This window comes from Chanodichthys erythropterus, chromosome 11, assembly GCF_024489055.1.
Source record: "Chanodichthys erythropterus isolate Z2021 chromosome 11, ASM2448905v1, whole genome shotgun sequence".
Lineage (NCBI taxonomy): Eukaryota > Metazoa > Chordata > Actinopteri > Cypriniformes > Xenocyprididae > Chanodichthys > Chanodichthys erythropterus.
In genome coordinates, this window is record NC_090231.1 from 37,054,938 (window position 1) to 37,080,167 (window position 25,230).

General features: G+C 36.3%; 3 protein-coding genes across 19 annotated transcripts; 1 reads left to right on the forward strand and 2 right to left on the reverse strand.

Moving 5' to 3' along the window:
* On the reverse strand, positions 1–6,715 carry hsbp1a (heat shock factor binding protein 1a). Of its 2 annotated transcripts, XM_067399668.1 has the most exons (6): positions 6,425–6,715; positions 2,945–3,078; positions 2,207–2,409; positions 1,571–1,637; positions 446–590; positions 1–254 (listed from the first exon to the last, which is right to left on the reverse strand). In XM_067399668.1, exons 3-5 carry the CDS (start codon positions 2,249–2,251, stop codon positions 469–471), a joined length of 234 nt encoding a protein of 77 aa, XP_067255769.1. In that variant the 5' UTR covers positions 2,252–2,409; positions 2,945–3,078; positions 6,425–6,715; the 3' UTR covers positions 1–254; positions 446–468. The 2 variants fall into 2 exon arrangements, with proteins under 2 accessions (XP_067255769.1, XP_067255768.1); XM_067399667.1 differs by lacking the exon at positions 2,945–3,078.
* phf23b (PHD finger protein 23b) lies at positions 4,966–24,356 on the forward strand. 15 transcript variants are annotated; one of them, XR_010896348.1, is made up of 11 exons: positions 4,966–5,588; positions 6,726–6,757; positions 6,840–6,932; positions 9,005–9,614; positions 9,747–9,782; positions 11,399–11,446; positions 11,751–11,810; positions 12,113–12,267; positions 12,409–12,498; positions 15,066–15,160; positions 15,243–15,747. XR_010896348.1 is itself a non-coding variant. In XM_067399659.1 (9 exons), the coding sequence occupies exons 1-8, from the start codon at positions 5,561–5,563 to the stop codon at positions 12,465–12,467; spliced, it is 966 nt and encodes a 321-aa protein (XP_067255760.1). In that variant the 5' UTR covers positions 4,971–5,560; the 3' UTR covers positions 12,468–12,515; positions 15,066–15,745. The 15 variants fall into 15 exon arrangements, 8 of the variants coding, with proteins under 8 accessions (XP_067255758.1, XP_067255760.1, XP_067255761.1 ...); XR_010896346.1 differs by lacking the exon at positions 15,243–15,747 and adding an exon at positions 23,491–24,356 and having other exon boundaries at positions 12,409–15,160; XR_010896347.1 differs by having other exon boundaries at positions 12,409–15,160; positions 15,243–15,753.
* casp23 (caspase 23, apoptosis-related cysteine peptidase) lies at positions 18,748–25,227 on the reverse strand. 2 transcript variants are annotated; one of them, XM_067399654.1, is made up of 11 exons: positions 25,107–25,227; positions 24,799–24,858; positions 24,620–24,690; positions 24,362–24,535; positions 23,475–23,654; positions 23,325–23,396; positions 22,911–23,087; positions 21,654–21,897; positions 21,089–21,190; positions 19,945–20,054; positions 18,748–19,686 (listed from the first exon to the last, which is right to left on the reverse strand). In XM_067399654.1, exons 1-11 carry the CDS (start codon positions 25,180–25,182, stop codon positions 19,591–19,593), a joined length of 1,362 nt encoding a protein of 453 aa, XP_067255755.1. In that variant the 5' UTR covers positions 25,183–25,227; the 3' UTR covers positions 18,748–19,590. The 2 variants fall into 2 exon arrangements, with proteins under 2 accessions (XP_067255755.1, XP_067255756.1); XM_067399655.1 differs by lacking the exon at positions 21,089–21,190.
* Between the last annotated feature and the right edge of the window lie 3 nt (positions 25,228–25,230).

Genomic DNA, 25,230 nt, shown 5'->3' on the forward strand with positions numbered 1-25,230 from the left:
TGTTTTTAATAATCAGCAAAACATGCAGGAACCACATGATTTCCCCCTGTCATTAGAATGAATAAATACAAAAGAAAGTTTTAATATCTGAATCTTTTGTCCAGAAATATAATTGTTACCCCTACAATATGTAATATAGTATGTAATACAGGCAAGCACCATTTTTAATGAATTACTTAAAAAAGAATTAATTCACATTTCATTTAAAAATTCTGATTCTGCAGTAGAAGGTCCTCACTGTGTTCCTTGGCAGTCTGAAATACAGAATAGAAATACGTAAGTCCATAAAAACAGCAACCTAACTAAAATCTACAAGTAAATTAGTTTTTTTGACTATGTATTAATGTGACTTTCTTTATATAGTGTGACACAAGCAGATGAATCCAAATGTAAAATACATGTTCTACTGCATCTTTAAAGGGGCGATAGCAACACCTCCACTTACTAAGATTGTGTTGGTCGTTGCCTTCAAGCTGTTCCAGAGGTTTCAGTGACTTTTATCTCCTCCTCTAACTCCTCCACACCTGCCTGAGTCATGAGATCAGAGATGTTCTTCTCCAGGTCATCGATTCGCGTACTCATCTCATCAAGTATCAGAATTAAGGCAAAATTGTTTTTGAATAACCATCATCTCATAATCAACCTAGGAAGCATGAATTAGGCTTTAACCTTCTACAAAACATAGCCAGTGCATTCCATTCCACACAATTCAGCTACAATTAAAGGATTCGTTCACTTTCAAATGAAAATTTCCTGATAATTTACTCACCCCCATGTCATCCAAGTTTTTTCATGTCTTTCTTTCTTCAGTTGAAAAGAAATTAAGATGATGAAAACATTCCAGGATTTTTCTCCATATAGTGGACTTCAATGGAGCCCAAACAGTTGAAGGTCAAAATTACAGCTTCAGTGCAGCTTCAAAGTGTTCTACATGATCCCAGACGAGGAATAAGGGTCTTATCTAGAGAAACCATCACTCATTTTGTTAAAAAAAAGTTTTAACAATAAATGCTCATCTTGAACTAGCTCTCTTCTTCTTCTCTATTAGAATTCAGGCAGTGTAGACACTGCTAAGTGTATTACTGCCCTCCACAGGTTAAAGTTTGAACTGATTGTTATATACTTGCACTAGCATATTTTATATGACAATTAAGTTCAAACTTTGACCTGAGGAGGGCAGTATTACACTTAGCAGAGTCTACACTGCTGGAATTCAAATAGAGAAGAAGAGAGCTAGTTCAAGATGAGCATTTATGGTTAAAACATATAAAATTAAAAAAAAAAAAATTTAGAAAATGAGTGATGGTTTCTCTAGATAAGACCCTTATTTCTCATCTGGGATCACTGTAAACTGTAATTTTGACCTTCAACCATTTGGGCTCCATTGAAGTCCACTATATGGAGAAAAATGCTGCAATGTTTTCATCAAAAACCCTAACTTCTTTTCGACTGAAAAAAGAAAGACATGAACATCTTGGATGACATGGGGGTGAGTAAATTATCAGGAAATTTTAATTTGAAAGTCAACTAATCCTTTAAGTCTGAGCAATTATTGTATGCAGAAGGATATTTCGCCCAATAATCTGGTCTGACATGGTCTGGAACTTGTCCTGCATCTGCTGCAGCAATGTCTGTACCTGAATTGAATAGAAGAAAAAGAAAAATATTAAAGCAAGCAATCAGATTAAGCCTGAACTGTTTTACAAAAAATTGTGAATGAACAACTTGTTCAACTAGCATAAATGAAATATTTCTAGAATCGTGTGGGTTTTGCGTGGGCTTCCTACACAGGAGTAAAAACAGCAGTTTAAGGGCATGCTCTCCACCCACGCGTCGAACTGAAACCATAGTAACAAGGGAAACCTCTCAACATCGTATAATCACACAAGAGATGCCTAACACTGAAATAAAGAAAGTCCTCATTTTATAACCTTCCTGAAAATAAATTATACCTACATCTAATTTAATTTAACTATAAATCGATGAAGAAAGAAAACATTTGCTTGAGGAACTCACAAGAGTGATGTGTCAGTACAAGTTCAAGACACAAGGATTAATGAATGATGCTGAGTCAGGCGAATCACAGCACTTAACACTCCTCATTAAACACTAATTCACTTTGGCTAGTGAAGTGAGCGTGACTATATACTATGCGACTGTAAGGGCACGACCCAGCATTGTCCCTTGGCGAAAATCAAATACTCACCACAACAGTCAGGTCCTGCGATGTTTTAAGGTCCTTCTCGGACATTGTCTTCTTCAACAATTATACGAGCCTTCGCGTGATCTTAATGGTTGTGTGATCAAGAGCCTTGTCAAGGCAGTACAGTACTGTGTGATGCATTCAAGGTGGAAACCGCCGTGTGGAAGCAGTAGCTGGTTTCGTTGTTAAGGGGTTTGGTCAGCGAACTAAAAATCAATAGAGCGGTTTATGCATTTTTAGTTGTGATCATTTTTATTTCCTACAGAGGGCGCTCGGTGGCTCAGAAAGTCAGAAATAACCATTATGAAGCAAAACAAAGATTAAAAAGAATATTCTGATCAGCTGAAATGTGAATGGTGATTAGGACTGGCGATATAGTTAAAAATAAACAAATAACACCTTGATTTTCAGCCTTTTGATTATATTTTAAAGTAAATGTTTTAAAACAAATTCGATTTTTAATATTAAATGACGTAGGCTAAATAAAATACAGTAAAATAGTCATTACATTAACCAATACATGTAGCGTTTCAATATGATTATTAGAATTGTCTATTTCCATTCAACAAAAGATTTGAGACGTTTTATGCTATTTAAGACCTTTTAACATTATAAGTTTCAATATATTTTTATTACACTTTTAATGTGTTCGCGGACACGCTGCCATCCTGTACTATTTTCTAAAGTCCCTTTAAAGGGTTAGTTCACCCAAAAATGAAAACAATGTCATTTATTACTCACCCTCATGCCGTTCCACACCCGTAAGACCTTCATTAATCTTCGGAACACGAATTAAGATATTTTTGTTGAAATCCGATGGCTCCGTGAGGTCTCAGTCAGCAATTACATTTCCTCTCTCAAGATCCATTAATGTACTAAAAACATATTTAATGAATCAGCGTGTCTGAATCAGTGGTTCGGAGCGCCAAAGTCATGTGAGTTCACTAGTTTCGGCAATTCGAATCATGATCGAATGGGGAAACATCAAATTCTCCAAAGCTGTTTGCCAAGCTTTCGATTAAATTTCATATTTGAAATCACCAATGAAACCTGGCAACAACTGTCTTATAAATTATGTTTCTATGCTCGAATCATGACAAAAAACTGTATTTTTCAGGCTGGATCGAGCTAATGCGCATGTGCAGTCCCAAATGCGCGTTTGGCACGCCTCTGACTGTTTCTATAGAAACCGGAGCTTCTAACTGCCACTGCAGTGAAGCAATGACTTTACCAATTGGCGATTGGTTGTTATTTAGAAGGCGGGACTTATTCTGCCATATTGCGCGTTGTAATTTCTCCATGCAAAGGGACAAAAGAAAATATTACGAGGATAGAAATTAGCGACTGAAAAGAGCTCTTGCCATAGATATTCTTGTTCTAACATGTTACGTTAAAATACCAAGCATTACGTTATTCTCATGATGTCTGAAAATAAAACATGAAAGAAAAATTGACAGCTCATTCAGTCAAACTGATGGCTTTATTTGTAGAGCAACCTTATGATTTGAAACGATTCGTTTCAGTCTTTTTAAATGTAATTTCCTCAAACCGGAAGTGCAACCCATAATTCGAAACGCAGTAGGCTAATCAGGCCCTTCATCTCAATCAGCTCCCTAGGTCGTGAATCAGTATATCATGTAAATGAATGTGGCTGACTCCCTGATCCGGAGCTGATTGAGATCATAGACAGTAAAAGAAATGGACACAGCGACCCCATTGGAACTCAATTGAGTCAAGTGAAGCCCATTTTTAGCGATTTTTAGCACTTCCTTTTCTGACGCGCAGACTCACACTAAGCTTGATGACGTCCGCAACCTGTCTGACAGATGTAAATCTTCTAGTAGCTGTGCGTGCAAACTGCCATCGTTAATCTTGCAGAGACGGCGAGCTTGAGCGGGGAGTTCTTTGGCGTGAGTGAGCAGGAGTAAGTATTCTGATTAATTATTTTGTATAGTATTTTAAAATGTAACGCCAGTACGCCATATTAAGATAATCTCCCCGATTGCCTGCGAGCTTCTCCTCCTGTCTGTACGGTAATTTCGCTACTGTGCGACAGAGAGTCGAGTGTTTATGACGCAATCGTTAGCTTATTTTTATAAAAACTGTTTCTACGGGGCCATAATGTAACATAGAAGATAATGGAGCCCTTTATACATTGTCGTGTATCTTTGGAAATAAATAATGGACAAATGGAGTCTTTAAACGCCTCAGATGTAAAGTTATTCACTGTCAAAGTGACGCCAAAATGAATGGGAGTCAATGGGGATGCTAACGCAAGTGAAGTTCTGCTACAAGATGGCGGCACCCGGCCGACTTCAACTTCCGGTCGACTTCCTTGGGCACTGATTGAGATGCACCCAGGAATATTTCCTAGCGCCATTTAAACAACAGAAGAAGAAGAAGAAGAAGAAGAAGAAGAAGAAGAAGAAGAAGCAATGCTTTCTGAGCCCCCTAGCGCCCCCTTTCAGGGTAGGTGGTACTGTCATAGCAGACAGCTTCTTTGCCAATCCACTGAATTAGGTTCAATGGTAAAACGTCATTGGCAACCGAAATGAACAGTAAAGTAAAACCTGTCTAACTCTTACTTATTGATTGAAATGTCCAAAGATATGCATAGAAGCATAGAAGGATGAAAGTTTATAATTATGCCTCTATGTATTTACAATGTACACTCGGGAGCAAACACAAACCATAAGATTTGGAAGAGATATACTCAATTTCCCATGAATACAGCAGACCAACGGCGAAATGAATCATGGGTATTGTTGTTTATTTGTCGTTGCATTCAGTTCCGTCTGTCGGCAAATCTCTTTGGTTGAACTACATTTCCCATGAACCATTAAAGGGCAAATACTACATCGCAACAGCAATTTCACCGCAAGGGGTTTCTTGAGTCAGTTGACATCGTCGACTTTGGTGAGGCGCGCCGGAGGCGACACGCAGACGTAATTTTTGGAGAACTTTGGTCGTTTTCCCCCTTCTTCAAAAAGGATAATAGCGCGATCGTAGAGTTTATATTACTAACATTCGTTTGCAAAAACATGCTGGATCCCTGGTTTTATTATTGGTTCTTTTTCACTTGGTGGTCCGTTAGGTAATTGAACTGCCAGCTGGATTATTTTTACAACACTACTTGCTGACCAAAATTAAGTTAATTAATCCTTCCAGGGACTCAAGATCCAGCGATATTCCATTGGATCCGTTTGTAAAAAGAAGTAAAATCGTCGTTTAAGTCATTCTGATGCTCAGCTAACTAGATTATAGCTGGTCAGCCGGGGCTTGCTGCGCCCAAGCCGGGCGAAGATTGACGCTGCTCGGTGTCATCCAACTGAAGAGGATCGAGCTTATTAGGCGACAATGCTTGAAATAATGTCCGAGCACCAGGGTAAGGAAAAACCTTGACTTCGATTTTAAATATTTAAACTTTAACCATGTTGTGATAGGCAACACCCATCAACGATCAGTTTTAGCAGAGTCAGCTAGCATGTTAGCCGCTTTAAATACTGCAGTAACCAAACATACTCTTTAGTTTTAAAGACTGATTTCTCGAGTAAACCTGATTTTCTTTTGCCAGTCACTTTGTAATGTTCGAGCGTGGCAATGTTAGTAGTGGACATTTTACTGGCGCTGACGAGCTGGTTCATACAGGGATTGCTATCTTGTGCAATGGAGTGAAATTACTCGAGTTGATTGTAGCTATTTGTTAAGCTGTAACTCATAAATGATTAAAAATCATTCCTGATGTCCAACCACTGCTTTCTGTTAAAATTATTTCATGTGCACGTTTACAAATCCGCAGTTACGCACCGTTGCGCATTTTGTCTTCGCCAAGTAAACTAACGTTAGCTCTGTTTTAAAGTAACGTTAGTTGTTGCTGTTTATCCTTTCAACACGATGTCGGTTGAATAGTTTTTGTTTTATACACAGTTCGGCGTTTTCTCTTTTTATTTTTATATCCTTTCAGACAAAATGTTGCCTGTTTAACACCGGTCACTGTATTGTGCTTAGCGTGGTTGCATTTCGCTGCCTGACTGTAACTCTTTGTTATGCCGCGGTAAATGTATTGTCGACGGTGTATGTTCCTCTTAACACTTAGTGATTTAGTTGTTATAAATTACCCATATAGGGTTGTATAAGTGTTTCCAAACCAGTGAAGTGGTCTTGGCTTGTTTCGACGTCGAGAAAAGGCTTGGGTCACATGCTGCTGCGGCGTCTTTTTACCTTTATCGCCGGTTTAGCTTATGGTGTTTGTCGCTCAAGTAGTTCTCCATAGTTTAAGTGCCTCAAACCGTGTGGATGTTTGGATGTAAAATGGTGTCTTGCGCACTTGAGCGTTGATTTTACGCTTCAATCAACAGGGTGTCGCGAGGAATAGCAGTTAGCCAGTTAGCTTACCGTCGAAAACGCACTTTTTACGATTGAAAACTGCAAGAATTAACTCCCAAGTGCGACGCTCTCTCGGTCAAACCTGTTGTTTTGCCACGAATTAATGTTATTCTTTTCCCTTCTTTTTGCTACATAGATTCATTACTGAAGTGCAAAGCAGAGACTCTGGTAAGTCAAACAAGGAAATAAAATTTTCACCCTACAGAGGGCAGTGCTTGTCCCAATGCTAATGATTGATGTTCATGTCTAGCCATCAGAGAGAAGAAAGAGGACAGTGGAGGACTTCAACAAGTTTTGCAGTTTTGTTCTTGCATATGCCGGTTACATCCCTTCTCCAAAGGAGGTAAGAATAGAGCATTGTTCACCACCTACTCTCTGCCTACTGACCTAATGCTTAAACATGGTAAGCGTGCTAACAAGACGGGATTTAAACTAAAGACCCGGGTATGGTTTGAAGACGAAAAACATACCCAGCATAATGTTCTCCCACCGTTCCTGATTTCTAACATGCATTCACAGCATTCGATGTGGTCTTGCACCTATCAGAGCAGAAACGAAAGCTGATGCTCTTTGTTAGGGCTGGGCGGTATAACTTTATATATCGTTACCACGGTATAAAATGTCTGTCGTTAGAGATTTTGCTATATTGTGTATATCGCTGCATGTAAATATATAGTACTGTTGACACTTCAGAGTGATGAAATGCATGAATAGGAATATAAAGAGCGGGACGTGCTTGATGTTAAAAATAGTTATATGCGCAATATATCCTGAACCGGATCATGGTGCGGTGCTCATGATGACTGGCACACTGCCAAAGTGTGCGCACAGAAACCTGGCGATCGTGAATTTGGGATGTGCTCAATGTTGTGTTAAGCACAATAAGCAGTGAAAAAGAACTCGATGTGGTGCACTCGCTGACTGACACAGAAAACCGCGTCTCTCAGCATGTGATTGCAAATTCAGTTCTCTTTCATGTCTTATTGCGCTTAAATGGTTGACTACACACACAATTATGTCAAAATGGCCATCATATAGATTATTCATGTAATCACAGCTGGTTATGTCTTAAGTGAACAGCTGGGTGTAAACCGGGCGTATATCAGTATAATTAATCCGTGCATTGATCTTAAAGTGACAGCAGCCTAATATACTATCTGCTGCTGTGTCATTTTGTGAATCAAACAAAGGAGCTTGCTGCTCTTGACTGAATAACTTTTAATTAAAATATAATAAAATAATTAATTAAATTACATTTAATTCATGCAGTAAAGACTATGCAATATTTTATTTTTCATTTGATTATTCAATTTCTTAACTAATTTCTTAACTACAATATTTTATTTTTCATTTGATTATTCAATTTCTTAACTACATATTAAATAAACCTGTTGCACCAGAAAAAACGTAATTTGTTAAATTCATATTTTTGTTACATTGTATTTGTTCTGTCGTTTTTGTAATTTGCTTCTTTTTTACTCAGTAACAGAAATGAGAAAAAATAACATGACTATATATATATATATATATATATAATATATATATATATATATATATATATATATATATATATAATATGTGTGTGTGAAATAAAATTTCTCATATCATAAAATAAGAATTTGGTCATATTGCCCACCCCTACTCTCTGTATGTTTTTCCGCTGTCTCCATTAGTGTTCATATGTAAATTTCGCAAGCTTATTTTGTCCGTTAGATCGAAAGATCTGGAAAAAACCCATACATTTATTCGCCCATAGACCCTCCCCTCGAAGAAATCAGGACAGAAGTGGTTGAAAGTGGACAAAAAAGACAGATTAAAACACCAGGTGTAAACGGGTATGTCTACTTGCGTTTTGGTTGATCGGATCACATCTTAATATCAGGTGTAAACAGGGCCTTAGTTCCACTTTGTCAAAACTAGGCTCAATTGTAACTTGCGCACAGTTCGTGTAATCGGCCCCAAGATTGGTAGAAATCAACCTATACTGGATTTTTCAGATAACTATGTTGGAAAATCTAGCAGATAACCGATTAATTGGCTGATAGTTTTTAAAGTCAGGAGTTAAAAATTAACAATGATGACCTTGCAGATCATAACAGTGATAATCTGCAGATTTACCAAGTGTAACACAGGGGTCTCCAGTCCTGCTCCTGGAGGGCCACAGTCTAGCAGAATTTGGCTCCAACCCGAATTAAACGCACCTGAACAAAGGTAATCAACATAAGACAAGCTGGAGCTACACTCTGCAGGATGTTGGTCCTCCATGATCAGGATTGGACACACCTGGTTTACCTGTGCTGTCAATGTACGTTTTCCTTTGAAAGTCCTTTTGAACTTTTGACTGGTCTTTTTTTTTAACCTGCATTTCTAGATGTTTATCCAGATTGAGATTTGTGTGCCTGTTTCTGTTGGCAGGAAAGGCCATGGTCGGCAGCATCCTCCAGTTCTCCAAATAACACTGGTGCTTCAGGAGAAGGCAGCGTTTTAGGTGGAGCGAGTTCTAACATGGCTCCCAGCTGGAGTCACGGCACGTCGGACTTGCACACCATCCACACCTTCGTTCGCAAGGCTCGTGCCAATAAGAGCAACAAGAGTATGCGCCGGCTCTCATCTGACAGCACCCTGATGGACAAAATGTGTTTAAAAGACTCTTTCTACGAGGGCCAAGTGGCCAGCAAAGCTGAACGCAAAAAGGACAAGAAGCTGAAGCGTCTTTCTCTAGGATCAGGCGCTGGCAGTAGCAGTAGCAGTAGCAGCGGTGGCGAGAAACGTGCAAGGATCAAGCGCAGTAAAAACCCCAAACAGTCCAAAGCCCTTAAGAAGCTTAAGAGCTCTGCCCACAGCGAGTCAGACTCTGAGAACGGTCTCGGCCATGGAGAGGAGCATTCGGACCGGGGAGCAATGACCGAGCGCAGACTACAGGCACAGGTGAAAGAGGAGAAGGAAGAGGCCACCAGAGAGGCGGATATGAGCTCCAGTGAAGGCGAGACTTGGATAGCGGATGAAGACATAATGGTAGAGTCAGGTGAGTTTATTAGGGATTGATTTAGATAAATGTGTGTGTGTATAAATGTTTTTTTTTCTAATGTGTAGGACTTGTTTTTTTTGTTTGTTTGTTTTTTATACGTTTTATTTATTTTATGTCTTTTCCTTACAGGGGACGATTCGTGGGACTTGATCACCTGTTACTGCGGTAAACCCTTTGCAGGACGGCCCATGATTGAATGTAGTCAGTGCAGCGTGTGGGTGCACCTCTCTTGTGCCAAAATTAAGAAGTCTAATGTGCCCGACATATTTAACTGCCACAAATGCAGAGACTCTCGGCGGTCAAGTCATAAAAAAGACACTTAGATGAGGGTGTTTATTCCCTCCAAGCTCTGAATGTTCCCGGTTCTCCAGTTTTTGTATCCGACACATTTTTCAGTTTCAAAATCCTTCTTTCTTTCTTTGCAGTTCTAGTTTTGACGACTAGTTACTCCTTATATCTGGCAGTCAAAAGTCTCCATCACAGATGGACTTCACTGAGAAATAATGTTTGAGTCTCTTACCTCCAGAGTTGGTAATTGACCACGAGTAGTGTGAATTCTATTCGGCTCAAATGTGACTTTGTTTGTAACTCTTTGTAAACTATTCTGTCACATCAAATTGACATTTGTTTGCGATCATTGGCTTGCATATTGGGTAATCTGCACTATTTTCCTTTGTGGGAAAAGTTAGAGGCCTCGGTTTCCACCCTACAGTTTCCACAAATGTATACTGTATTGGTACTACAATATAAAAGTCTTCTGGAAAGGAAAAAACTACAAATTACAGGAAAATTGTGTCAAGAATATGCAAAAGAGCTGCTATAAGAGATTGTACACCAGAAATTAGAAATTAATGCTATTAGAAAATGCATTATTTCTTAGTGAACTGTCCAGTTAATCATTTCTTCTTTTTTTTAAGAATAATAGATGTATTGTGTTAGTCTGAATGTCTTTTCCTATAGGTGATCATAAAAGACTGTTTGAACTATACCCTTTCAGTTGATATGTCACACTCAAATGAACTTGACCAGTCAGCTAACATATATTAGATATAAAGAGCTACTATACGAGTCATTTAAGCAGGGAATCCATTCAGTTGCAATTATTCAAACATTCATTTCTTCTAACTCTACTGGTAATGTACAGTATGTTAACCCATGTACTTTGTCGATGAATTTATCAAAACTGTTCAATCTTTAATTATTGCACAACCTAGTGTTCAATGTGTTCAATTGATTTTTTTTTTTTTGGAAGATTTCAGTTTATTAAGACGTGAAGGCTAGATTTAGGAGCTTTGCTGAAGCTGTCCTTAAATGGAATGGTTGTAACTATTGTTTTCAGGAATTGTTTGGGGGTTTTAAACTCTGAGAACTGGTAAAGATTACTCATTTATGCTACAAGCTCTTTCATTTGAATTAGTTTGGAGGTATATATTTTTTTCTTTGGTTTCTTTTTGATTTATTTGTGAAGCAAGGGGGATTGGAAATCCCCATAAGCCAGGTCTCTCTTGCTTCGTGTTGCAGTCTGTAAATATCACAGATTTTGAGAAGTGTACATATGTGAAAGTGAAGAGAAAAGCAAAGCAAATGGTATATTTTTTGCATCTGATATCATTTTCTTTAACTACCTGAGGAAATAAAACTTTTCTTTATTGGGCTTCAAATATCTTATTTTCTTAATCTAGCTCTTATTTTAATTCACAAAAACATTTTGCATCACAATATAAGTTGAAAGAACATTTGACAAGGCTTAATAGTTTATCATTGTACATTTTATTTTGCAGCAACACCAGTGCAGTGTCTGTCAGTTTGCACCTTACTAGAGGGAGTTGGTAAGCTAATATTCGCAAAACATAAATACAAATAAATAAGTCACAGTTCATAATCCTGAGATGCAATGACTTAATAGAAAAGAAAAAGGACCAAAACTACACAACATAATAAATTGTCCTTTTTATCGGTACATATAATCGATCAGCTTGATCACTTTGTGTCATACTCCTTGAAATCTCCAGGTTCCTCCTAAGGGGGGGAAAAAATATTTGAAACATTGATAGGATACGCAGTCTTTACTTCAAATTTATATAGCCAAGCCACCATGGTTTTCTCTGCCTGAAAGTACCTTTCTGTTTCTAGTAGACAAGTGGGAGCTGCCAATGGGGTCCAGAGGAACAGTGATCCTCCTTCTATTTGGGGGTAAAATGTAGGAAATGTGTGTGAGTTTGGGCTTGAAAACCTCATAGATCAGCCTCTATATGTTGAACTAGGAGTTCCCAAAAAATATATTAAAAGTAAGTTAATTTGAAAGTCACTTTACAAATTGTAAAGATTTAAAAGAATTTAATTAATCGTATATAAATATAACAATAAAATGAATTCAAAATGTTACATTTAAATTGAATAAATACATAAAGTAACTGCAAATATTCCCGCTGACCTCTTATCCTTGTTTTTGCGGCGGTTGCTGGTTGCTGGTTGCACATTGATATGTTCCAAAGGAGAAAAGAACGCAGGAGACTTGGCCGGATTGGGATCCCAGTCCCGAGTCATTTCCCCTTCATTTCCTGGGAACAAGTCTGCCAGATCAGAGAGCTCATAGATGTGTGGTGACATCTCCTGATCCGACCTGTGACTGCTCTGCAGGGAATTAGATGTATTTGAATATATCTGATATATTAAAATGCTTCTATTTCAATGCTATATTAAAAACGCATCAACTGTATATGTATATTCTGTTGAGAAGAGAATAAACGAAGCATATAATTAATGTGATATTTACTCTTTTCATTCGCAGTCTGTCTGGTAGCAGGAAAGCACAAAGCTCGTCCATCAAGAAGTAGACAACCAGAATAAGTAGCAAACACCTGGAGCACATCATCTGAGGGTACAACATCACACAAAGTATAATATTTAGAAAAATTGTTTCAAACATTTGCTTTATAAACTGCTCACAGTGAACACAGTGAGCTGATTAGAAATGGTTTCAAACTTCTAGTAGTTTCTGTTTGCTCTCACTGGCCACGTGTTGAGAAAAATGTTGCAAATTCAGCACAGTTATTATAGGACAAAGTTCAGAATTGAATAAAAGTATATTGTGTTTTTGATATTTACCTTCTTGGTGAATTAGTCTGTCCTTTAGAAGTTTCTTCAGGAGTTCTTTGACAATGCTGCTCTGTCCTGCCTTGTATGTGTATGTTGCCTTGCCGTCCTCTCTGTCAAGGGCATCTGTGTTTTGAGTATTTGTAGACCTGAAGCTGGGGTGGGTTTATATAGGATGACCAGGAGATTATGGATAAAGGGAAGTGTGTGTCTAGCATGACTTCACCCACCCTCCAAAAAGATTAGAACATGATAAAAGCTGCATTTTGGTTGTTGTTAAAATGTTCTAGTTCAAACTCAGGTTAACAAGTTGACAATCTACTTTGAGGGCACCCGCAGAATATGAATAAGAAACTGAAACGTTTTTTTATAATGATGTTTTTGGGATATTCTTATGTTTCATAGTATGAACAATACATAGAAAATTCGATAGCGCTTTACAATAAGGTTCATTAGTTAACTACATTAGTTAACATGAACTATTAATGAACTGCACTTCTACAGCATTTATTAATCTTTGTTAATGTTAATTTCAACATTTACTAATACATTATTAAAATCAAGAGCTGTGTTTGTTAACTTTAGTTAATTCACTGTGAGCTAACATGACCAAACAATGAACTGCTGTATTTTTAACTAACTTTAACAAAGTTTAACAAATACAGTAACAAATGTGTTGCTCATAGTTAATGTTAGTTAATACATTTAACTAATGTTAACAAATGAACCTTATTGTAAAGTGTTACCAACAAGTTATATAAAATGTATATACATGTTTACATATTGCCCTGAGATGTGTAAGGCTTTAATTCAGCTATATTGTGTTGACTCCTAATTAAACAATTCTGATTTTTGCATTTTAAAAAAATAATAAAATAATAATAATTCTGACCAATGAAGAAACGTTCTGTATAGAACATTAAAGGTTCTGTCAGGCTTTTAGAGGTTCCAATTATGGAATAATTTTATGGATTTAGTTTTAATTAATTTAAGATTTGATTTCTTTTTTTTTTTTTTATTATTTTAATTACATTTTATGAATCAGCTAATAAACATACTAAAAAAATATCAATTTCAATGAAAATCGAAATAACCCATTAAACATGAAAGTATTGTTCACTCATTTAACGTTTCTCCAATTAACCTTTTTGACATAAAGGGTTCTTCAAAATTGAGTCAAGAACCATAGAGTTCTATATATAATGTTATGATCAAAAACTGATTAATTATTAATAAAAAAAATCATAATTCTACTAAATAAATTAAAAATAAAACATTAAAAATGAAAATTAATTATACACTACAAGTGAATTTAGGCATCGCAACATTAAAATATACATATGAAAATGAATATTCATTTTGAGATTTGCCAAAAATTACATTTAATAGTGCATTAAATTAAAAGCACTTTTAAAGAATGGTATTAGTCATTTTTACAATTTTTGAATTAAATTTATTTAAATTTTTAAGAATGTTAAATGAAATCTAAATGTGAAAATGTGAGAAACTTGTAGAGTTAAACATAACCAACCAATATCAAACGAATCTCTAATATCCGCTAATAACGGTTATGGTTCTAATATATTGTGCATCTCTAGTAATTTTCTTAGACTACATGCAACCCAGTGCATTTTAGCTAGTTGACTGTCGTTCACATTCTGAATGTTCAGTCATTTAGAGACTCTGTGTGTGGCCTCTTCAGGTATCAGATAATCTTGTCTCGCCCAATTTCAGTTTCAAAACACTGGATTCTCATCCACGTACACCACAACGGTCTCTCTCTGTCTCATTAGGGATGGTCGTAGTATTAACAGAGGAAACACACACACACACACAAAAGCAAGTAGAAAAAAGGAGGAGAGGCCTCTGTGGATGGCCTACCAGCAGTCTGACACGTTTTCTCTCTTCCTCTTTTCCCTCCCTATCCTAATTATTGCTATTTCGGGCAACTGGGGCCACCAGACATAGACTAGCTGTTGACAGACAACCCATGGTGAAAATAAACTACCTTTACTAAACAGGGCCGCTGCAATCCGCCAAGATGTCTGTCAACAGAGACTGAGAACAAATTGTTGCCACTGATTACTCTAATTAGTGTAAAATGTGTATTTGTGTGTGTGTGCTCATTTTGGGCAATCCCGCCTTCTCATTTCTCCCCTATAAGTACCTAGAGTTCCAAATTTAGAACAAAAAAATTCTAGAGAGTTCAGTGTCAGCACCAATATAAGCCTTTTTGTGAACATTATTTGCAGAATCAATAACATTTTTTGCTATGTATGTTAATTTAAGTTGTGTATTTTCATTGTATATAACAATTATTGAGGATGCTGTCATTTTTCCAACACGTTTCAGAGCGGGTGACTCATTTGCAGCACTTCATTTGGCGATTCAATAAGATCTTGAGTAATATGAAGAGTGCAGATTGCACTACTCTAATTTCATTCAAGGTATGGATCAGTTTTTCTACAGTACTACTCACTACATTTGCAATTCATTCAATTGAAAATATGTTTGTCTACTGGTTTACAGCCTGCTCTCAGTTTTTGTCTTATGGATGTTGGGCAAGTCAAAAGTGTATGCTCTTTTAGTGACTACTGAGTGTGTACATGCAGTCTAGTTATATTACTGTGAAGTGGCAAAACAAAATGCAGAACATTATACCAAACATTAAATCTAAACCACTGATATGACAGGACTTAGTAGATAGAAACACAGTTGTAAATCTCTATGGAAAATACAGTGTTTTAAAATGAACAAGATTGAAGATTTGGAGCTGTTTTAAAGCTAATTGAAGCTGTTTTACTGCATAGTTCTGTGTAATGCCTGGATAGACGATATCAGTGTTTAGTATTTTGTGGTTAATTTCTGTTTTGTAAAATCTTTCTTTACATTGTTTTCATCTGCATTGTAATTTCATTAGGAGTTGAAGCAGTGTGGCTGTATTTTCCCATATAAAAAAAAAAAAATGTCACTTATAATTCAAGAACTGTAAAGGCTAAAATAAAAATGTCCTTTTCCTCTGAGTCCATTTTCCTTCCATATGCTTACCCATTTCCATCTTTGGGATATTTTCCACCATTTTTAAAGCTTTAAAACATGTGGTAACACTTTACAATAAGGTCTCAGTGGCTAACATTATTTAATAATATATTAATACCATGAACTAACAATGAGCAATACATTTGTTAATATTTATTAAACATTGTTAATGTTAGTCAATATAAATAAGTCATGTTAGTTCACAGTGTATGTACTAATGTTGACAAAAAAAAAATAATTTTAATAATGAACATTAGATTAAAAATGCTGTAGAAGTGCAGTTCATTGTAAGTTTAACTAAGGTTGTTAACTAATGAAACCTTATTGTAAAGCATTACCAAAAGGTTTCTAAAATTGTTCTTGTTTTTTTTTTTATTATCAGTGGCGGCTGGTGCAAAAATCTTTTGGTGGGGCGCAATTTTTTATTTTTTTTTTAATATATAAATGCAGGAATGAATAGGCTAATTGTTAAATAATCATTTAACAAGTGATATTATCATGTATCATTATTGATTATCTAAAAAGTGGAAAATTCAATATTTAAAGCATGCCATAGGGCTGGGATCTAAAAATATATATCTGTATTTAATTTTTTTTTTTTTTTTTTTAATTCACATTCTGCCCAATATTGTCCTAGAAACAATGTTCACATTAAAGGCTATAAAAACCAAACATGAATGTAACTGTGTAGTATATGATATATTATGTGCAAAAAAGGGGGTCAAATCACATTAGGCCTAGGCATGGCCGTATCTACCATTGAGGACACCGAGGTCATGTCCTCGGTATTTTTTCCCTAAATTTCAAATTAGTCAAAGCTGAAATCCAGCAGTGATGATCAATGCCAAACACAGAACCCGGTCCGTGTCCGAATCCATATGTCGTCCGTATTTTCCATGGGCGTCGGAACCATTGTATGTGGGTGGGACAAGACCCACCCACTTTTTAAGACCAATGATATTGGACCCACTCACTTTTACCGTCTCTAATCCCCCCCAGGTGTTGCTACTCCACAAACCACCAACAGAGCATAAAAAATACCAAAAATAAAAATATTTTTTAAAACATCGCCAAGTAAAACGCTGCGTTTTAGAAATGTCTCTTTACGACCACAACAAACGGGACAATTTCAGACGCGCATACTACCTTCGGCTCAGCGCCAGGCGCAAGTCAAACGAGCGCGGAAAATGTAGCTTCATTTTGTCAGGCTATGTCAGTAAAACTCCAATCAGCTGTTAGGCTATAGCCTACTGTGCTCGAAGCGTGAGCTCAAGAATTGCTCGCGTGCTGCATATTACTGCATTATAGTTTAACTAAAGCGCTAAAGAAACTACGGGCATGCACCATCATTATTCTGAGGTAAATGAAGTCATGGAATTACCAAACATGCGATTAAGCTGCCTCAAAACTGCATGCATGTATGTATTTGTTGACATGGTTTTAAAGCTATTGTTATCCAATTTGTTGGCCTTAAAATGCATATATGTACATCAAGGAAATCAAAATTTTCTCGTAAATCTTTACAATCTAAAAACAAAATGTTTTTTAAAGCAGAAGTTAAATACACTAAACTAAAAATGAAAATAAATAAAAACAATAGAACAGACTAATTATTATTATTATGTTGATTACCCTATTAACAGTCACTTTACACAGTTACTGCTATTGTACAAATACACTGCTGTATTTTAGAAATTCTACATATGGCATAATTATGTTCGCCAACAAAAACGAATTTAACAACAAATTTTTTTAGCAAAATGTATTTGACTCAGATTGAACACCGTCTGTTTGGCGCGCATGCTCGCGGCGGCGCTTGTTCCGAAAGTTTGTGCTTGCTGAAGACTCGACCACGCCTGACTGCAAAATGGAAATATTTTCTCGACTTTCTAACATTTGCAGATGGAGAATATACCTGTGAAATGTAAACATGCACTGAGGAAATTATTGGATGTCACTTCAGCTTAAAAAAATATTATTAATAGCGGAATGTTTGTTTGCACCAATCGCCGCACAAGTTAAGGTTACGTATGATGACGAAAGCACGTTAGTGCGAGCCCTCCCGGAACCCATAGAGATTGCATTGCAGTGCCTGCAGTTCGGAAAAAAAAGTTCTTTGAATGGAAGTCTATGGGAGCAGTCGGGGCAAATCTCGACCAGGCTGAAATCTCCCAAAAAGAGGCGGTACTCCACAGAGCGTGACTCGACGCTGATTGGAGTATATCCAGAGGCAGAACAAACAGCCTAGCAGTGACAGTTAGCAACTCTGTGGTTGAATGTGATTGAAAAATCCGTCCCTTTCTCACTTTGGTGGTGCGTCGCCCAATTGCCCTAATGAAGAAACCGCCCCTGATGATTATTATTATTATTAGTCAAATATCGACTGGTAAAAAAGTAATTTCAGTTGACGTGTATAGTAGGGATTTCCACAAGGTGGTACTATAACAAAAATATTTCTCAAAAATAATCTGCAAACATTTGAGATTATATTTGGAATCAGTTTAAATGACTTGAATTCTCTCGTCAACAAGCAAAAATAATTATTGTTCCTCACTGAAAACAGGCGTTATTGTTATTTTTTGCAAAATATAATTTATTATTTTGATCATTTTTTGTATTATTTTTTTAAAATATGTTTTGATTTTCAATTTTTATTTTACACAAACGCAAAAAAAAAAAAAAAAAACATGATAATATAATAATATAACAATTAGACAAAAAGGAGGGGGAGGGGGGAATTCAGCTCACATAAAAGGGAAAAAAAATACATATTAGATTTCAAGTGTATGTTTATATATATATATATATATATATATATATATATATATATATATATATATATATATATATATATATATATGTAAGGAAAGAAAAGTGATAATAATGAACAAACATTAAATAATACTGAGAATATACTAACAAAATCAACCAGGACACCCATTAGCTTTCCTTACAACAATCATCTCATCAAGATAGAGGCAATGTCACCATCAATATTTGCCAGAAAAGGTTCCCAAATTTTATGAAATACACCACTCTTATCATGTAATATACAAGTCAGGTAATCCAGTGACACATATTCAAGAATAGTTCGATGTGTATTAATTTTATTATTTTACAGTGACCGGACATACTTTTGAGTCTTGACATTCACATATACAAATTCACAGCACTTTATTTTATAAATGATGGGTCTATTGTGGGAGAAATTATTAAAAACAGCTAGTAATATTTCCAGAAGGGGTGAGTAAATTATCAGGAAATTTTAATTTGAAAGTGAACTAATCCTTTAAGATACCTCAGAGGGAGAAAGATTTGGCTGTGGACAAATTATTCCACATCTCTACTGTGAAAAATCGTTTAACTTTGTAGTATTTTTCATAGCAATAACCACAAATAAATCCTATGACTATCTAGGTAATATTCAGACCATCCACAACATATTACAAAAGTCTATAGAACCAGCAAATGTTTAGTTAATTGAGACAAGTGCATCTGATGCTTTAATTGAGAATGACTGAGGTTATTGTTTACCTAAAGCATAGGATATCTCTAACCCTCAATGTCTCATTACATCTGTGTAAAATAAATTCAAAGACAGATAACACACATAAATTTCAGAGATCACAGTGTTGCTGGTTTCTGTTTTCAAATACCGGAATATTGAAAAATATATAAGAATTTAAATATATAAGAATTTATATTCATGGTCATGGTCATGAATTATATGAACATGCAAACATGATTTAAATATCCCAAGTGTTCTCCAAACATGATAAAGTTGCATACATCATATTTCTATTATAATAAGGAGAGCTGAGGTTGTAGGTGCTGTGTTTTACAACCCTGGGAAGAGGTAGAATCTTTTAGATAACGTTGTTCTTTCTTTGCATGGCATCTGATCTGGATGTTTCTCCTTAAACTTCTTAAGGACCTGTTTCAAAAACAAAGGTAAATATTACAATAAAACTAACCACACATAATAACCTTAAATGTTTAACTAAAAGGTTTCTTTATTCTAGGCCTGTCTGTATTGGACTGAGTAGTTCAACACAAACTGACATACAAAGTTATAAAACACTAAAAAAAAAAAAAACAATACAAGGAAGTAAACATCAACCATTTAAAAATGACATATCGCAATTGACGTCTATAGATTTTATGTCTGTCTTGATAAAGAATGTGACTTTGCCTTTCTGAAGAGCTCCTCGATGTGGTCCTGGCAGGCATGCTTATTAAATATTTCCACAATATCTTGGATGAAATGTGAGCCATTCTCTTTGTTTCTATAGGACACCGTGTCTGTATAAAAAATACAAATTATGATAAACATTGTGTGACTGATCCTCACTGCTTGCAAAACAAATAAAACATATAATTTTAACACATATTTAAAACAATATACCCAGGAGTCAGCATTAATTTGTTACTCCAAAAAGCATTTGTGTGCGTTTCATGTAATGTTATATAGTAAATATTAGAGCTGCACCCATGCATTTTTATTTCTAAATGACAATGATTCTCCTATGTCTATTAAAACTTTAACAAGTACAATCACAGCGAACAATCAAATCTGCATTGGCACATTTTTTTAACCACACAGCATTGTTATTTCTGTTACAAACGTTAAAATGTTGGGATAAAAGTTTATAGTTCAAATATAAACACTGATGTCTACAGTAGCGACAGTGTGCTTGAAGTGGAAAAATAAAAGTGCTGGTATTCCCAATGCTTGGTTCAAAATGCGTTCTTGAAGAAGGGAGGGTGCAGCGGACTTGCGTACGTGCAACATGTCGGAAGTGTCAGTACATAAGGAAAACTGGCGGTATGCTAAAGGTAAAAATAGAGAAGTACTGCGTACCGGTGCGTACCGGCCCACTTCGAGCACTGAGTAGTGTTCAAAATCGAGTAAATCACCATTTGAAAGTAACTTGATGCTTCAAATAAAGATTGTATAAATTACATTATAGGTGGTGACAAGTGACTTTTATTTGTCACTTTATTTGTTTAAAAGCACTGATTCTAGCAATGAAGCAAGTGAAGTCTTTATGAGTGAATCACTGAATCATTCATTCAAACCAATAAAAAAAAATTAAATTAATTAGATATTTTTAAATAGACTGCAGCAATAACATTTTGTTAGAATCTCTAGTAAGTTACATTACATAAATTATACAAATTACATGATATTTTGCTTAGTTGTCCATTCAGAATTGTGTGAGAATCGTGATCTCCATTTTTTTTTTTTAAAATGTGATTCTTAATTTCTCCAAAATCGTGAAGCTCTAGTAAACACAGTACAGTATAGTGCAATTGTGTATGGAAATATTATTTACCTGGAGTACAGGACCTCAGGCAGCAGAAGTCTTTTTCACGGTGCTCTTTTCCTCTGTTGTGTCTTGGCTTACTATCTTGGACATCTACACTGCCTTCTTTATCTATAACATAAGGGAAACATTAGTCAATGCTTGTTTCTGTTAGTGCTCAGTACTAGATGGGTCTCGAACCAATCAAAAATTTTGACATTTTGATTAGTAGAGTTTAACACTGTGACGAGCAGGGCGGGCGAGAGCCGTGAGCGTGAGGGAACGGCGCGAGGCCGGTGATGCGAGTGATAATGAGCATCGAGTCTCTCACGGAGGAGCTCCGGAGGCATAAAAGGAGGAGCGACGTCAGTGAAGGACGAGAGAGGACCAGGCCTGGAACTGAACTTTATGTTATGTTTTATTATGTTTGTGTGGCCGGCAGACCCTCGCGGACGTTACTTTCGTTTTGTTCTTTGTTTATTTTGAATTAAACTTTTGTTGAACGTTCGCCGGTTCCCGCCTCCTTCTTCCCGTATATACGAACGGTGTTACAAACACCCATTTACTTTATTTTCTAATATAATGTGTAACTCACCACCCCTACACGCCTGGATGAGGATGATTTTTGGCTTGTCCCGCAATCCAGCACAGTTTGGAGTGTTCAAGCAATTAAAGATTTCATCTGCTAGGAAAATGTCCTCTTCATCATCACTGCTGAGGGAATCAAAAACTCCACAGATTCCAGTGGCATCTCCATGGGACATCAACACCACAAAGCAACTGTCCGACTGGACATGTTCCTCTCGCTGGGCGAAGTCTCGCAAGGCAGCAAGCATGCCCTGAACATCAGATCATCAATATCTTTAATATTTTTTTTTTAAAAATGACACAGTTTTGTTCCTTGTCTCAAGTAGACTGGCCTATTTGGCTTAAAGGGTTAGTTCACCCAAAAATGAAAATTATGTCATTAATGAATCTCCCTCATGTCGTTCCACATCCGTAAGACCTTCGGAACACAGTTTAAGATATTTTAGATTTAGTCTGAGAGCTTTCAGTCCCTCCATTGAAAATGTATGTGCGGTATACTGTCCATGTCCAGAAACGTAATAAAAACATCAAAGTAGTCCATGTGACATCTGTGGCTTTGTTATAAGTTTTAGAAGCATCGAAAATATAATTTGGTCCAAAAATAACAAAAACTACGACTTTATTCAGCATTGTCTTCTCTTCCGGAATCCTTTCCATTGAATTGACTCCACTGAATACTTTCATCTGTCGGTGTTGGTAATGCACTTTTACGTCGTTGTTTTTGGCGATTAGGACATCCGCGACATGCACACTTACACACCAAGTTAAAAAATATAGCAATACCAAAATACAAACAATGTAGAATATAGCTTGAATACAGCGTGCGTCTCCCTCAGACTGTAAACGAAGCTCGGGCGCACCGGATAACACGTCAGCAGCGTCTTACATCAGCAGCGCCACTGCGGAGTCGTGAACCCGGATTGACAACAGACCCGGAAGAGAATACAATGCTGAATAAAGTCAGTTTTTGTTATTTTTGGACCAAAATGTATTTTCGATGCTTCAAAAACTTCTAACTAACCCTCTGATGTCACATGGACTACTTTGATGATGTTTTTATTACGTTTCTGGACATGGACAGTCTACCGTACATACACTTTCAATGGAGGGACAGAAAGCTCTCGGACTAAATCTAAAATATCTTCATTTGTGTTCTGAAGATGAATGGAGGTCTTACGGGTTTGGAACGACATGAGGCATGAGTCATTAATGACATAATTTTCATTTTTGGGTGAACTAACCCTTTAAACACACTTGTACGCACCTGTGCAGTGAGGTCTCTGAGTGTCACCACAGTGTAACCCAGACCATTAAGCAGCATCTCCATTTTCAGCTCATCCTTTTCTGCCCCAGTCCTGTCATCTATGTATTTAAACTCGACATTGTTGATGAGCAGTGCCAGACGTTTTCTGTCAGGGGATTTGTCTTTTATTGGGTAAATCTTGTCAGAGAAGGGGAATAAGAATTCACAAACACATTTTCTTAATTTGCACATAACATAAAGAATAATACAATAAAGAAATACAAAAATATAAAGTACATTCCCACATCCTTAGGACAATTACCATAGTATTATTTGTTTCTTAATTGTTTCAATGCTTCTATTTAATGGTAAAGGAAAAAAAAAATTATTATACTAGCCATTTTTAGTTTTTGTGATATGTACAACCTAACTTACATCTTCTCCCTCTTGTGCAAGGATTTCCCTTTTAAACTCAGGTTTGCATGGCGTAAGAGGATCTGAAGTTCTCTGTTCAAATGCAACAAAATGTTAATATTAGATTAAATAAAATCATTTTATATTTCATAAAACCACTCTCATATTTACCACTCTCTGTCCACAGCCATTGTTGTCACACCGCACAGCATTATTGGCCGGGCCCTTCCATTCCCTCCGGCAGCTCCAGCAGAAGTAGTAAGTCCGTTTCAAGTTGGCTGTGCAGATAGTGCAGTGTACACACAAGTTATTTCGATCTTGTCTTTCCACATGAGACTGACATCCTGGACACTGCAGTAAAGACAAACAGATGCATCTGGACTGTTGCGTAAGACAGGGGTTTTCAATCTTTTATATGCCACGGACCCCCAAATATGATCATCCTCATGCAAGGGACCCCATCCTAAAATTTAAAAGGCAGTGTAATACTAATTATTTTAATCAATTTATTACTTTAATCAAATATATTTGTTTATTTAGTTAATTAGTCTTTTTATTATTAAGCCTATTTATTTATTTTTTTCACCTCTTTTCTCTAAACTTTACCACAAATCCCCCATCACTCCCTTGTCGCCCTTCTAGTCTGTCACTTTAAATGCTCAAACTCTTTAAAGGAGGATGGATTGGCTGTTTCTTAGTGGTGAGGTTGCAAATTGCAATATAGAGAAGCTACGGTGGCCAACACAGGACAAATATGTCGTCGGAGACAGCAGAAAAGCAGAGAGTAGCCAGTCAAGCAAATGCGCTGTGTGGAGCAGTTTGTCCGTTTACTGTACTGTAGAAACATGTCGGCGCAAAATGGCGACTTAACATGAAAGGGGACCCGTAGTGTATGTAGATAGAAATGGCTCATTCTAAGGTAATAAAAGGTCTTTATACACCACTGAAAACATAGTTATGTATATTATATTGCATTTCTGTCAATAGATCCTCCTAAAATCTACACATTGCACTTTTAAGATATGCATGCAATCAGCAGACACATTGAATTATCTTACAGCTTTGAAGTCAAACAGCCTTCTAGCAACAAGTGCAGCGAGGTTCTCCTCTAAGTATTCCCGTTGTTTGTCTGTCAGTGGTATCAGCTGACAGATGTCCTGATAAGAGAGCTTTGAGCCACAGGTTTTCCTCTGAATCTCATTAAAACCAGGGCAGGAAAATTCAGTTTTTTTCTAAAAGACAAGAACCATTTGAACATAAAAATGTAGCATAGGTGTCAGTAAATAAACAATATTAAGAGTGTAATAGGGACTGACCTGTTTAAGATAATACTTGAACCAAGCAACAACATAGTCTGCTGGCATTTGATGACCACAGGGCAATGGAACTGTTATAAAATAATAATTTACTACAAAACACATTTGATGAAGAACATACATAAACTAAATGCAGAATGCTGATGTATTTGATTAAAGGTAACAGGTGGTCAACTCACCAGAGTCCACTCTTTCAGTTGATGGCCGTACTTCGAAATTACAGTGTTGTTTATGTATATCTGGATTTAAAAAAATAATAATAAAAACAATATTAGCATTTTTTTTCTGTTTTGTTTCCCCTCCCCCCTAAAACTATCTTTTAAAATCGACCCTGGTCCGTTTCACTTTCGGTTTTTATATTATTTTTTTTAAATATTATTATATTATTTAATCAAATAATCTTAATTTTATCATCATGTATCACACATTGGGAAAAGTCTAAAATGGGAAAAACAAATGTGATAAAAAAAAATTCAGATTAGCCTACTCAAGTATTTGATGACGTTTGCTACCGCGGCGTCTTCTTCCAAATCTTCATCCCAGTTATCCTCTTCTTTCGTCATTTTTTACGTTTAAAATGTAGTTATATCTTTTTTCCTATGCTAACCTTT

Bases quoted from the DNA above. Each gene is read 5' to 3' on its own strand.
- hsbp1a (XM_067399667.1), bottom strand. From the start codon at position 2,251: ATGTCCGAGAAGGACCTTAAAACATCGCAGGACCTGACTGTTGTG. The intron at 1,638-2,206 runs GTGAGTATTTGA...TATTCAATTCAG, and splicing joins CGCAGGACCTGACTGTTGTG to GTACAGACATTGCTGCAGCA. The intron at 591-1,570 runs ATATCCTTCTGC...TAATTCTGATAC, and splicing joins AGACCAGATTATTGGGCGAA to TTGATGAGATGAGTACGCGA.
- phf23b (XM_067399657.1), top strand. From the start codon at position 5,561: ATGCTTGAAATAATGTCCGAGCACCAGG. The intron at 5,589-6,725 runs GTAAGGAAAAAC...TTTGCTACATAG, and splicing joins AATAATGTCCGAGCACCAGG to ATTCATTACTGAAGTGCAAA. The intron at 9,783-11,398 runs GTAAACCCTTTG...TTTATTTTGCAG, and splicing joins CTTGATCACCTGTTACTGCG to CAACACCAGTGCAGTGTCTG.
- casp23 (XM_067399654.1), bottom strand. From the start codon at position 25,182: ATGACGAAAGAAGAGGATAACTGGGATGAAGATTTGGAAGAAGACGCC. The intron at 23,655-24,361 runs GTAAGATAATTC...TCTTTACTGCAG, and splicing joins GGCTGTTTGACTTCAAAGCT to TGTCCAGGATGTCAGTCTCA. The intron at 19,687-19,944 runs GCAAAGTCACAT...TTTTTGAAACAG, and splicing joins TCGAGGAGCTCTTCAGAAAG to GTCCTTAAGAAGTTTAAGGA.